The 14,969-nt window shown below is 45.0% G+C and overlaps 1 protein-coding gene across 1 annotated transcript in view; it reads left to right on the forward strand.

Annotated features, from left to right (window-relative positions):
• LOC115165305 (E3 ubiquitin-protein ligase UBR4-like) overlaps positions 1-14,969 on the forward strand; it is a 125,507-nt gene that overhangs the window by 104,858 nt on the left and 5,680 nt on the right. The window contains 15 exon segments of the mRNA XM_029718365.1: positions 1,108-1,281; positions 1,492-1,613; positions 1,916-2,113; positions 2,310-2,390; positions 2,489-2,704; positions 3,316-3,423; positions 3,857-3,973; positions 4,280-4,470; positions 4,579-4,752; positions 5,283-5,382; positions 5,537-5,755; positions 6,102-6,215; positions 8,263-8,405; positions 8,609-8,734; positions 10,671-10,865. Of these exon segments, the coding sequence (XP_029574225.1) occupies positions 1,108-1,281; positions 1,492-1,613; positions 1,916-2,113; positions 2,310-2,390; positions 2,489-2,704; positions 3,316-3,423; positions 3,857-3,973; positions 4,280-4,470; positions 4,579-4,752; positions 5,283-5,382; positions 5,537-5,755; positions 6,102-6,215; positions 8,263-8,405; positions 8,609-8,734; positions 10,671-10,865 (2,278 nt within the window).

Below are 14,969 nucleotides of genomic sequence, written 5' to 3' on the forward strand. Positions count from 1 at the left end.
TTTCTGCCCTGCTAGAGCTGCCCCGGTTTACTGTAAGTGCTGTTATTGTGAAGTTGAAATGTCCAGGAGCAACAACGGCTCAGCCGCGACGTGGTAGATCACACAAGTTCACAGAACAGGACCGCTGAAGCGCGTAAAAAAATCTTCTATCCTTCGTTGCAACAATCACTACCGAGTTCCAAACTGCCTCTGGAAGCAACTTCAGCACAAGTACTGTTCGTCGAGAGCTTCATGGAGTGGGTTTCCATGGCTGAGCAGCCGCACACAAGGCTAAGATCACCATGTCCAATACCAAGCGTCGGCTGGAGTGGTGTAAAGCTCGCCGCCATTGGACTCTGGAGCAGTGGAAACACGTTCTCTGGAGTGATGAATCACGCTTCACCATCTGGCAGTCCGACGGAAGAATCTGGGTTTGGCGGAGAACGCTACCTGCCTGAATGTATTGTGCCAACTAAAGTTTGTTGGAGGAGGAATAATGGGCTGCGGCTGTTTTTCATGGTTCAGGCCCCTTAGTTCCAGTGAAGGGAAATCTTAACGCTACAGCATACAATGACATTCTGGACGATTCTGTGCTTCCAACTTTGTGGCAACAGTTTGGGTAAGGCCCTTTCCTATTTCAGCATGACAATGCCCCTGTGCACAATGCGAGGTCCATATAGAAATGATTTGTTGAGATCGGTGTGGAAGAAGCCACTTACTGGCCTGCACAGAGTCCTAACCTCAACCTCATCGAACACCTTTGGGATGAATTGGAACGCAGACTGCGAGCCAGGCCTAATCGCCAAACATCACTAATGTTCTTGTGGCTGAATGGAAGCAAGTCCCCCGCACCAATATTCCAACATCTAGTGGAAAGCCTTCCCAGAAGAGTGGAGGCTGTTATAGCAGCAGAGGAGAGACCAACTCCATATTAATGTCTGTGATTTTGGAATGAGATGTTTGAAGAGCAGGTGTCCACATACTTTTGGTCATGTTGTGTACCTTGGCTTTAGTCGATTCACCAAGATATTTATCTAATGCAGATACTTTGTTTTGCTAGAATGATGTAAACACGATAAGTTTTGATGATATGCTAATATGGTACCTATCCCCGTGCCTGTCTTCCAGGCCTGCTGTCTTCCTTTGTGGAGGTGGAGTCCATCAAGCGCCACTTTAAGAGTCGTCTGGTGGGCACGGTGCTGAACGGTTACCTGTGTCTAAGGAAACTAGTGGTGCAGAGGACCAAGCTCATCGACGAGACACAGGACATGCTGCTGGAGATGCTGGAGGACATGACCACAGGTATACAGCTAGTTAATATATAGGCCCAGGAGGACATGATGCTGGAGGATTTGACCACAGGTATACAGCTAGTTAATATATAGACCCAGGAGGAGATGCTGGAGGACATGACCACAGGTATAAAGCTAGTTAATATATAGACCCAGGAGGACATGCTGCAGGAGGACATGACCACAGGTATAAAGCTAGTGCTTTCTTTCCATTCTCCAGGGACCGAGTCTGAGACCAAGGCCTTCATGGCCGTGTGTATTGAGACAGCCAAGAGATACAACCTGGATGACTACAGAACACCAGTGTTCATCTTTGAGAGACTCTGCAGCATCATCTACCCAGTAAGTGGCTTCTTCTCTTCCAGCTGTAGCTCGAGTCTGTGGTTCAATTCCTCTTCCCTTGATTCCTTGCGTCCTCTTTCTTCGCCTTCTTCTCAAAACGCATTGGAGAGGTACGAGGGGAGGGACCTTGGACCTTCTCTAATACGGTTGAGAAGAAGGCGAGGAGATGGGAAGCAAGGAATCACAGAAAGATTAATTGATAGCCTTTTGTGTTTCTAGGAATGCATTGCATGGCATAACTGAATCTCTTCCTCCTCCTCTACCTTCTCCCCTCCTCCTCCTGCTCTTCCTCCCCCCTCCAGGAGGAAAACGAGGTGACAGAGTTCTTTGTTACCCTGGAGAAGGATCCTCAGCAGGAGGACTTCCTGCAGGGCCGTATGCCTGGTAATCCGTACAGCAGCAACGAGCCAGGTATCGGACCCCTGATGAGGGACATCAAGAACAAGATCTGTCAGGACTGTGACTTGGTGGCCCTGCTCGAGGACGACAGTGGCATGGAGGTAGGAAACTATAGATTTCTCCTGTAGCTACAACACTGCCAACTGCTTTTTTTTGTCGAAGACACTGTCCATTCTTGCACATAGTCACGTTTTGCTGTGCTGTTTGGGGATTGCTGTCCTGGAGTGAAACACAAGAAGATGGGAGATGGTTCTCCACCTAGTTTCTAATCGTCTCCTGTCTATTTGTTTCTCCTAGCTTCTGGTGAACAATAAGATCATAAGTTTGGACCTGCCTGTGGCCGAGGTTTACAAGAAGGTGTGGTGCCCTACCAACGAGGTGACAAACTCTTCACTATTTTATTTTCCAACAATGATTTGAGGTTGTTTAGGATTGTTTGTGAAGAGTGTTAACCTGGTTTTGTTTTTGTCTGTCAGGGAGAACCCATGAGGATCATCTATCGTATGAGGGGTCTCCTTGGAGACGCTACTGAAGAGTTCATTGAGTCTCTGGACTCTACCACAGATGAAGAGGAGGATGAGGAGGAGGTGTATAAGATGGCAGGAGTGATGGCTCAGTGTGGGGGGCTGGAGTGTATGCTCAGCAGACTGTCTGGCATCAGGGACTTCAAACAGGGAAGACACCTGCTCACCGTGAGTAGGACATGGAACACAATACTACATTATATATTGCTTCTAGTTCGTTATTGTTTCAGGAAACGCAACATTTACACTATAGTTACTACCATTATTATGTAACATTTACATTGTAGTCAATGACTGTAGTTACTACCATTATTATGCAACATTTACATTGTAGTCAATGACTATAGTTACTACCATTATTATGTAACATTTACATTGTAGTCAATGACTATAGTTAATACCATTATTATGTAACATTTACATTGTAGTCAATGACTGTAGTTACTACCATTATTATGTAACATTTACATTGTAGTCAATGACTATAGTTACTACCATTATTATTATTAACATTTACATTGTAGTTACTGCCATTATTATTTAGTAATGGTTGTAACAAGGCATTGACAACATTTACAATTGCTGTGGGATTATTTAAAATACTATTTGAAGAGTTTTTACTAGATTTCAGATGTTTTTTTTTAAAAAACATTTGACAAATTTACATAACAATTAGCCTCAGTCATGTCAGCACAACGATAGTGTTTTTTTTAAAGACATATTTCAGAGTTTCCCCATTTACAGTATATAATAACACTCTTCCTCTGTCCCCGTCCCAGGTGCTGCTGAAGCTGTTCAGTTACTGTGTAAAGGTGAAGATCAACAGACAACAGCTGGTCAAACCAGAGATGAACACTCTCAACGTCATGCTGGGCACACTCAACCTGGTGAGGACGAAATTACCCTTCTTTATTTAACCAGGCAAGTCAGGTTAAGAACTAATTCTTATTTACAATGACGGCCTACCCCCCCCCCCCCCCGGGCCAAACCCTAAACCCGGACAACGCTGGGCCAATTGTGCGCCGCCCTATGGGACTGCCAATCACGGCCGGTTGTGATACAGCCTGGGAATCGAACCAGGATCTGTAGCGATGCTGTGCCACTCGGTCTAAGGCCCTGTCTGTCCAAGCAGGCGAAGACTCATTTATACCACACAATACAGTTGTTAAAATCTATGTACATTCATACTGAGGAAGTAATATTAACATTGTGACATGATGTGACGCGGATACAAGATGCACAATTCAAAATATGATTTAAAAAAAAAAAATTTGACCAGAGTGTGGCTATAAATATTTAGTTTTTTTTCTTCCTCTGTAGGCGTTGGTTGCTGAGCAGGAGAGTAAGGACAGTGGAGGAGCGTCCATAGCAGAGCAGGTCCTCAGCATCATGGAGATCATTCTGGATGAGGCCAACGCTGAGATCTCAGAGGACAAGGTGAGACTGAGGCTGGCAGCCCTTGGACGAACATCCTGTCCTGGTACCTTGGAAACTGTTGCAAAGTGGATATCCTGGTCAAAACAGTACATAGAACAAATTAATGTTCCACCCAAGTTGTTTTTAGATCAAACTAGATACATCTTGTCTGGTTACTTGCCCTGTCAAATGTTTTTCAGACGGAAGAATCGGAGTTGGTGGCTCCAAACTACTGAAAGTACAATTCTCTCAGCTCTTTTTCTCCTTAACGTGTTGTTCCATGAAGCTAAAGTGTATTGCCTCTCTCTCTCTCTCTCCCCCCTCCAGGGTAACCTGTTGTTAACAGGGGACAAGGACCAGCTGGTGATGCTGCTGGACCAGATCAACACGCCGTTTGTCCGTTCCAACCCCAGTGTTCTGCAGGGTCTCCTACGTATCATACCGTACCTGTCCTTTGGAGAACTGGAGAAGATGAGGATCCTAGTGGAGAGATTTAAACCCTGCTGCAGCTTCGACAAGTATAAATCCAAACTGGGTTTAGTACTAGTAGTAAAGTGTGAATTTGTCTTTACAAGTGTGTGGTTTTATTCACATGATTCACCTTTTTGTCCCGCTGTGTGTTCCAGGTACGATGAGGAGCATAGTGCTGATGATAAGGTCTTCATAGACTGCTTCTGTAAGATCGCTGCTGGCATCAAGAACAACAGCAACGGACACCAACTCAAAGACCTGATACTGCAGAAAGGCATCACACAGAGTGCCCTGGACTACATGAAGAAACACATCCCAAACGCCAAAAAGTAAGCTGGATGGGCCTCGTAGTGGGGTCCTGTTAACTTTATAAACAGATCACAAAAACCTATCAATTACATTTACGTCATTTAGCAGACGCTCTCATCCAGAGCGACTTACAGTAGTGAATGCATACATTTCATTTCATGCATTTTTTTTGTACTGACCCCCCGTGGGAATCGAACCCACAACCCTGGCGTTGCAAACACCATCCTGGCGTTGCAAACACCATGCTCTACCAACTGAGCCACAGGGAAGACCATATTCTAGCCCTTCCTAAGGCAAGAGTTGTCCCAAAGTAGCCTGGTCTCAGATTGGTTGGTGTTTTACTCCTTTGGGAATGATCACAGTAATGGTCTCAAAACAGATCTGAGACCAGGCTAATGGTTTTCTAAACACTGATAACATTTCTGAAAACAAAGAGGGGGGGGGGGGGGGGGGGGGGATTTAATTAAAATCTTCAAATCTATATCCAAAACAACTCCCAACTTCACAGAATGTGAAACGCCACTGACCTCTCTCCTCTCCTACCCTCCAGTCTGGATGCTGACGTGTGGAAGAAGTTCCTCTCTCGTCCAGCTCTACCCTTCATCCTCAGACTGCTCCGAGGTCTGGCCACCCAGCACCCACCTACACAGGTACACACCTGGGTCATGTTCACTAGGGCACACTGTAGCAAAACGTTTTGAAACAAACATCTGTTATTAAGGGGGGGGGGGTGTATATAATCTAGTATTAGATTTCCTGCCCGTGCTAAACTTTTCTGAACAACCTCATCTGTCTCTCAACCAGATGCTAATCGGGACAGACTCCATCACTAACCTTCACAAGCTGGAGCAGGTATCTAGTGACGAGGGTATTGGGACACTGGCAGAGAACCTTCTGGAGGCGCTGAGGGAGCACGCTGAGGTCAACCTGAAGATAGACGCCGCTCGCAGGGAGACACGGGCCGAGAAGAAACGCATGGCAATGGCCATGAGACAGAAAGCTCTGGGGACACTGGGCATGACGGTAGGTTACTGACTGGGAACATGAGGTTAACCGGACCGTAGGTGGAGGGGTTGGAAGAACAAGTTCTGGTGTGGGTTTCTGGTCACGACTGTAGGTGATGAGGAGGGAGGCGACGTAAGCAGTCCAAACCATTCAATAGCTAAAAAGATCTACATGCTGCTTTCTCTGAGCCCAGCCAGACCCATTAGAGATCCTGAGATTTGTGGGAAAAATCTTCCTTGGAGAGTCTTGGAAAGATTCCAATGGGATTCTTTGGAAATCTTCCTTTCATCCCAACAAGGCCCTGATTTATAATTAAGAAACAGGAAGCTAATCCAGGTTGTTAATTGGCTGTTATGTGTTTCAGACCAATGAGAAGGGCCAGGTGGTGACCAAGACGTCGTTGTTGAAGCAGATGGAGGAGCTGATAGAGGAGCCAGGACTGACCTGCTGCATCTGTAGAGAGGGATACAAGTTCCAGGTAACATAACAACAACACTCTACCAGGACTGACCTGCTGCATCTGTAGAGAGGGATACAAGATTTTTAAGCCTAGAGACAATTGAGACATGGATTGTGTATGTGTGCCATTCAGAGGGTGAATGGCCAAGACTAAATATTTAAGTGTCTTTGAACAGGGGTAAGTAGTAGGTGCCATGCACACCGGTTTGTGTCAAGAACTGCAACGCTGCTGAGTTTTTCCACTCTCAAAGGTTTATTGTGTGTAACAATAATGGTCCACCACCCAAAGGACATCCAGCCAACTTGACACAATTGTGAGAAGCGTTGGAGTCAACATGGGCCAGGATCCCTGTGGAAACGCTTTCAACAAACACCATGTAGACTCCATGGCCCCGGCAAATTGAGACTGGGTGCGGTTCAATATTAGGAAGGTGTTCCTAATGTTTGGTAAACTCAGTGTACATGTACCAAACCTGAAACCGACCTGCAGTTGTTCGGCCCGAGTTCCCAGGGTGCTAGGTGGTTAGACTTGTCAACAAAGCAGCTTGACAAGATGCCAAGATTTTCTAACTACCAGTAGTTTCTTCGAGGGAAATTATATATATACAGCGATCTGTGCATTTGAACTACCGCATAAATACACCTATATCACTTTTTGCATGTCAAAAACCGAATGACCACATGCTGCCGCCGTTTTGAACAGATTCGATGTATTATTTAGAAAAAGCAGCCAGCTCACGTCGTGAACGAACGAACGAACAAGTGCACCGGGGTGAACGAACAAGCACGGATGCAATAAGCGGTAACACATGATCTAACTGGGGATGGTTCGCTAACGTGTCGCAAAGCATGATGCGCAAGCCAGGTAACTTTTTATTTTCTAAAATGACTTCATATTTCAGGGTTAGTCAGATATGAGTTTAGATTGGACTTTGAAATTTGCATGGGAGATCACTAGCACGCAAACAAGCTACAAGCTAGTTATATAGCTAGCGAATTTTAGTTTACTAGTTAACTATTTCTCAGTGTTTCCCAAACTTACTGTAAATTAATTTGATCAAGCTTTGTGGTACACCTCCGGTTTTATGCTGTTTTTAGTCCACACATGTCACCCTGTCACATACAGTAGAACGTCATAAACTACATGAGGGGGGAAACAATACAATTATCCATGTTTTTTTTTTTTGTCCTACCAGATCCGCGATGAAATGTTCTAGCTAGTGTATCTCTCTGTCCTTCGACACTTGTTGAATGTAGTTGTCCAGATGATCAGGTCCTAGGCTCCCATCACTGTTACGATCATTTATTTACAAGTTAATTACAATTCGCTTTAGCGCCATCGGTACCTGATAGAGTCTCAGGTGTGGAAGGAAGTAAGCCATCTGACGAGAGACTCATTTGGATGGAGACTACAGCAGAACCAGAAGTTCTGATTTGACGGACATTTGAGCGCCCCGAAGACAGTCCATTAACTTTGTTCTGTTATAATTTATGCTATGAAATCCTGCGATTTTCATTGGAGCAGTTCCCCCTCACAGTAAATAGCTGGCAAAACAATCAAATCAATGTTTTCACGGCCTATGGAAGGAAGCAGAGCCGCTGCTGCTGGCCGTCACTGAGGGGCAGAGTAGTAACTGAACAGCTTGTTTTGAACAATATATTTTTGAGCATTTTTTTCAATATTTGTACCATTTTCAAGAGGGGCGCAGCGCCTAACGCCCTCATGGGCAGGCAGTCGTTACCTACCTGTACACCTGCGGCTCCCTCTCCACATTCACCTGTATCAGTAACTGGGTGGTTCGAGCCCTGTATGCTGATTGGCTGAAAGCCGTGGTATATCAAACCGTATACCATGGGTATGCCAATTACATATACCTTTTTAAAACATTGTATTGGTGAAATGTACGGACAAATCCACTCTTGGCTGTGACTAAAACTGTTTTATTTTCATATGAAATGTTTGTTTATTCCAAATGTAAGCCATTTGTTCATGTGTTAGTTATTATTTCAATGCATCTTTTATCAATTGTTAAGTGCTATACTTCCTTATCTTTGTCCTCTACTAGCCGACGAAGGTGCTGGGGATCTACACCTTTACCAAGCGTGTGGCCCTGGAGGACTTTGAGAACAAGCCCCGCAAGCAGCAGGGTTACAGCACTGTGTCGCACTTTAACATTGTCCACTACGACTGTCACCTCGCTGCCGTCAGGTTAGTACAGACACACACAGACATATATACACACACACACACACACACGCAGCAGGGATACAGCACTGTGTCGCACTTTAACATAGTCCACTACAACTGCTGTCATTTGAAACAAACTATTTTTATTAATCTGACTATCCACAATAATTGTATTATTGTGTGTGCATGTAACCGTGCTTTCTCTCTCTCCGTCCTCTATTCAGGCTTGCTCGCGGGCGGGAGGAGTGGGAGAGTGCTGCGTTGCAGAACGCCAACACCAAGTGCAATGGACTGCTTCCTGTCTGGGGGCCTCACGTCCCAGAATCAGCCTTCGCCACGTGCCTGGCCAGGTATGACCAACTCACTTGAAATTGTTGCAGCAGATACATAACTCAAAAAGTGTCAGAAGAAAGTGTGTTGCCTTTCTGAAAACATGAACAAAGCTTTTGGCTTGACAGTAGAGTTGAGCTAGTCTGGCTAACTCCAGCCTCTCTACTTCCTTGACTTAAGAGTCTATAACGGCTGCTTTGATGTGTTGGCTGAAAGCGACGATAATGAAGGGGGGGGGGCTGTGTTCACGGACTTCAAGACGGCACCCTACGCTGGTTGGATATCCCCGTTTTCGAATTCAACCAATCATGACTTGTTTTCCATAGGACCAGCCCTGCGCATGCAAATAGCGTGGATATGAGAACCAATCAAAAAGTTGCTCAAAATGTTTTGCTAACCTGTCTTAATACAAGCCTGCGATACCAGACCTGTCATAGCTCGCTGTTTATTTCTCTATGAGAATCTTTCACGTTCGTCCCATTAACTTCTTGGGGCTATGTGGGACGTTAGCGTGCCACCCGTGGCGCACCCTATCAACAGCAGGTGCATTTCAAGAGCGGCAAATTTGAAACCAAATAAATGTCAAAATTCAAATTTCTCAAACATACAACTAACTTGCACCCTTTGAAAGATAAACATCTCCTTAATCTAACCACGTTGTCCGATTTCAAAAAGGTTTTACGGGGAAAGCATAATTATGTTAGGAGAGTACATTGACAATAGCTGTGTGTAATGCATTGTCGATTCAAAGACAGGCGTCACCAAAACCATAAAATCAGCTAAAATTATGCACTAACCTTTTACAATCTCCATCAGATGACACTCCTAGTACATTATGTTAGAACTAAAAATGCATGCATTGTCTATCAAGTTCATATTTATATCTAAAAACAGCGTTTTACTATGGCGTTGATGTTCAGGAAATCGTTTCCCTCCAATACCGGCAGTCAAGTCATGACAACAAAATAATTAATTAATATTAGAAAACATTGGTAAAATATTATATTGTCATTCAAAGAATTATAGATTTACATCTCTTGAACGCAATGGACTTGCCAGATTTAAAATTAACCTTACTGGGAAATCACACTTTGCAATAATCTGAGCACTGCGCCCAGAAAATACGCATTGCGATACAGACTAACCGCCATGTTGGAGAGATCTAAAATCGAAAATACTATGTAAATAATCCATTACCTTTGATTTTCTTCATCATATGTCACTTCCAAAGAATCCCAGGTCCATAACGAATGTAGTTTTGTTCAAAAAAGCTCATCATTTATGTCCAAAAACCTCCGTGTTGTTAGCACATGATCTAAGCCAGCCGGACTTCACTTCACGAACGGAAAAAATATATTTACGTTCGTTCAAACATGTCAAACGTTGTATCGCATAAATCATTAGGGCCTTTTTTAACCAGAACATGAATAAAATTCAAGGCGGACCATTGGGTTCTCTTTTAAAACGTTTCGGAATGAGAGTACCCACCATCAACTCGCACGCCAGGTGTCTAATGGGCCATCGCCGTTCCAAAGCTCTTCTTCAGTCAGATCTCACTGTAGAAGACTCAAAACACTTTGTAAAGGCTGGGGACATCTTGTGGAAGCAATAGGAAGTGCCAAAACATTCCTCAGCCCCTTTGTTTTTCAATGGTATAGGCTTAAAGTCAATTCAACACATCAGGTATCCACTTCCTGTCAGAATCTGTCTCAGGGTTTTGCCTGCCAAATGAGTTCTGTTATACTCACAGACACCATTCAAACAGTTTTAGAAACTTTAGGGTGTTTTCTATCCATATGTAATAAGTATATGCATATTGTAGTTACTGGGTAGGATTAGTAACCAGATTAAATCGGGTAAAAAATTTTATCCAGCCGTGAAAATACTGCCCCCTATACCCTAACAGGTTAAAGTCCTGCTTTAATCTCTCCTTTTTCTCTCTCTTTTTCCCCCCAGGCACAACACATATCTGCAGGAGTGTACGGGGCAGAGAGAGCCCACCTACCAGCTGAACATCCACGACACCAAGCTCTTGTTCCTTCGTTTTGCCACGGAGCAGTCCTTCAGCGTGGATACAGGAGGGGGAGGACGAGAGAGCAACATCCACCTCATCCCTTACATCATCCACACCGTGCTCTACGTCCTCAACACGTATGATTACATCACATCATCCACACCGTGTTCTACGTCCTCAACACGTATGATTACATCATCCACACCGTGTTCTACGTCCTCAACACGTATGATCACATCACATCATCCACACCGTGTTCTACGTCCTCAACACGTATGATTACATCATCCACACCGTGTTCTACGTCCTCAACACGTATGATTACATCATCCACACCGTGCTCTACGTCCTCAACACGTATGATTACATCACATCATCCACACCGTGCTCTACGTCCTCAACACGTATGATTACATCACATCATCCACACCGTGCTCTACGTCCTCAACACGTATGATTACATCATCCACACCGTGCTCTACGTCCTCAACACGTATGATTACATCATCCACACCGTGTTCTACGTCCTCAACACGTATGATCACATCATCCACACCGTGTTCTACGTCCTCAACACGTATGATCACATCATCCACACCGTGTTCTACGTCCTCAACACGTATGATTACATCATCCACACCGTGTTCTACGTCCTCAACACGTATGATCACATCATCCACACCGTGTTCTACGTCCTCAACACGTATGATCACATCATCCACACCGTGTTCTACGTCCTCAACACGTATGATTACATCATCCTCACCGTGTTCTACGTCCTCAACACGTATGATCACATCATCCACACCGTGTTCTACGTCCTCAACACGTATGATCACATCATCCACACCGTGTTCTACGTCCTCAACACGTATGATCACATCATCCACACCGTGTTCTACGTCCTCAACACGTATGATCACATCATCCACACCGTGTTCTACGTCCTCAACACGTATGATAACATCATCCACACCATGTTCTACGTCCTCAACACGTATGATTACATCACATCATCCACACCGTGCTCTACGTCCTCAACACGTATGATTACATCATCCACACCGTGTTCTACGTCCTCAACACGTATGATCACATCATCCACACCGTGTTCTACGTCCTCAACACGTATGATCACATCATCCACACCGTGTTCTACGTCCTCAACACGTATGATCACATCATCCACACCGTGTTCTACGTCCTCAACACGTATGATCACATCATCCACACCGTGTTCTACGTCCTCAACACGTATGATTACATCATCCACACCGTGTTCTACGTCCTCAACACGTATGATCACATCATCCACACCGTGTTCTACGTCCTCAACACGTATGATCACATCACATCATCCACACCGTGTTCTACGTCCTCAACACGTATGATCACATCACATCATCCACACCGTGTTCTACGTCCTCAACACGTATGATCACATCATCCACACCGTGTTCTACGTCCTCAACACGTATGATTACATCATCCACACCGTGTTCTACGTCCTCAACACGTATGATTACATCACATCATCCACACCGTGCTCTACGTCCTCAACACGTATGATTACATCATCCACACCGTGTTCTACGTCCTCAACACGTATGATCACATCATCCACACCGTGCTCTACGTCCTCAACACGTATGATTACATCACATCATCCACACCGTGCTCTACGTCCTCAACACGTATGATTACATCACATCATCCACACCGTGTTCTACGTCCTCAACACGTATGATTACATCATCCACACCGTGTTCTACGTCCTCAACACGTATGATTACATCATCCACACCGTGTTCTACGTCCTCAACACGTATGATTACATCATCCACACCGTGTTCTACGTCCTCAACACGTATGATTACATCACATCATCCACACCGTGTTCTACGTCCTCAACACGTATGATTACATCATCCACACCGTGTTCTACGTCCTCAACACGTATGATTACATCATCCACACCGTGTTCTACGTCCTCAACACATATGATTACATCATCCACACCGTGTTCTACGTCCTCAACACGTATGATTACATCATCCACACCGTGTTCTACGTCCTCAACACGTATGATTACATCACATCATCCACACCGTGCTCTACGTCCTCAACACGTATGATTACATCACATCATCCACACCGTGCTCTACGTCCTCAACACGTATGATTACATCACATCATCCACACCGTGTTCTACGTCCTCAACACGTATGATTACATCATCCACACCGTGTTCTACGTCCTCAACACGTATGATTACATCATCCACACCGTGTTCTACGTCCTCAACACGTATGATTACATCATCCACACCGTGTTCTACGTCCTCAACACGTATGATTACATCACATCATCCACACCGTGTTCTACGTCCTCAACACGTATGATTACATCATCCACACCGTGTTCTACGTCCTCAACACGTATGATTACATCATCCACACCGTGTTCTACGTCCTCAACACATATGATTACATCATCCACACCGTGTTCTACGTCCTCAACACGTATGATTACATCATCCACACCGTGTTCTACGTCCTCAACACGTATGATTACATCATCCACACCGTGCTCTACGTCCTCAACACGTATGATCACATCATCCACACCGTGTTCTACGTCCTCAACACGTATGATTACATCATCCACACCGTGTTCTACGTCCTCAACACGTATGATTACATCACATCATCCACACCGTGCTCTACGTCCTCAACACGTATGATCACATCATCCACACCGTGTTCTACGTCCTCAACACGTATGATCACATCATCCACACCGTGTTCTACGTCCTCAACACGTATGATCACATCATCCACACCGTGTTCTACGTCCTCAACACGTATGATCACATCATCCACACCGTGTTCTACGTCCTCAACACGTATGATTACATCATCCACACCGTGTTCTACGTCCTCAACACGTATGATCACATCATCCACACCGTGTTCTACGTCCTCAACACGTATGATCACATCATCCACACCGTGTTCTACGTCCTCAACACGTATGATTACATCATCCACACCGTGTTCTACGTCCTCAACACGTATGATCACATCATCCACACCGTGTTCTACGTCCTCAACACGTATGATCACATCACATCATCCACACCGTGTTCTACGTCCTCAACACGTATGATCACATCACATCATCCACACCGTGTTCTACGTCCTCAACACGTATGATCACATCATCCACACCGTGTTCTACGTCCTCAACACGTATGATCACATCATCCACACCGTGTTCTACGTCCTCAACACGTATGATCACATCATCCACACCGTGTTCTACGTCCTCAACACGTATGATTACATCATCCACACCGTGTTCTACGTCCTCAACACGTATGATTACATCACATCATCCACACCGTGCTCTACGTCCTCAACACGTATGATTACATCATCCACACCGTGTTCTACGTCCTCAACACGTATGATCACATCATCCACACCGTGTTCTACGTCCTCAACACGTATGATCACATCATCCACACCGTGTTCTACGTCCTCAACACGTATGATCACATCATCCACACCGTGTTCTACGTCCTCAACACGTATGATCACATCATCCACACCGTGTTCTACGTCCTCAACACGTATGATTACATCATCCACACCGTGTTCTACGTCCTCAACACGTATGATCACATCATCCACACCGTGTTCTACGTCCTCAACACGTATGATCACATCACATCATCCACACCGTGTTCTACGTCCTCAACACGTATGATCACATCATCCACACCGTGTTCTACGTCCTCAACACGTATGATCACATCATCCACACCGTGTTCTACGTCCTCAACACGTATGATTACATCATCCACACCGTGTTCTACGTCCTCAACACGTATGATTACATCACATCATCCACACCGTGCTCTACGTCCTCAACACGTATGATTACATCATCCACACCGTGTTCTACGTCCTCAACACGTATGATCACATCATCCACACCGTGCTCTACGTCCTCAACACGTATGATTACATCACATCATCCACACCGTGCTCTACGTCCTCAACACGTATGATTACATCACATCATCCACACCGTGCTCTACGTCCTCAACACGTATGATCACATCATCCACACCGTGTTCTACGTCCTCAACACGTATGATTACATCATCCACTCTCTCTCCCTCTGGTCGTCTGTCACTCTCTCTCTCTCTCTCCTCTGGTCGTCTGTCACTTCTC

The sequence above is a fragment of the Salmo trutta genome, chromosome 28, assembly GCF_901001165.1.
Source record: "Salmo trutta chromosome 28, fSalTru1.1, whole genome shotgun sequence".
NCBI lineage: Eukaryota > Metazoa > Chordata > Actinopteri > Salmoniformes > Salmonidae > Salmo > Salmo trutta.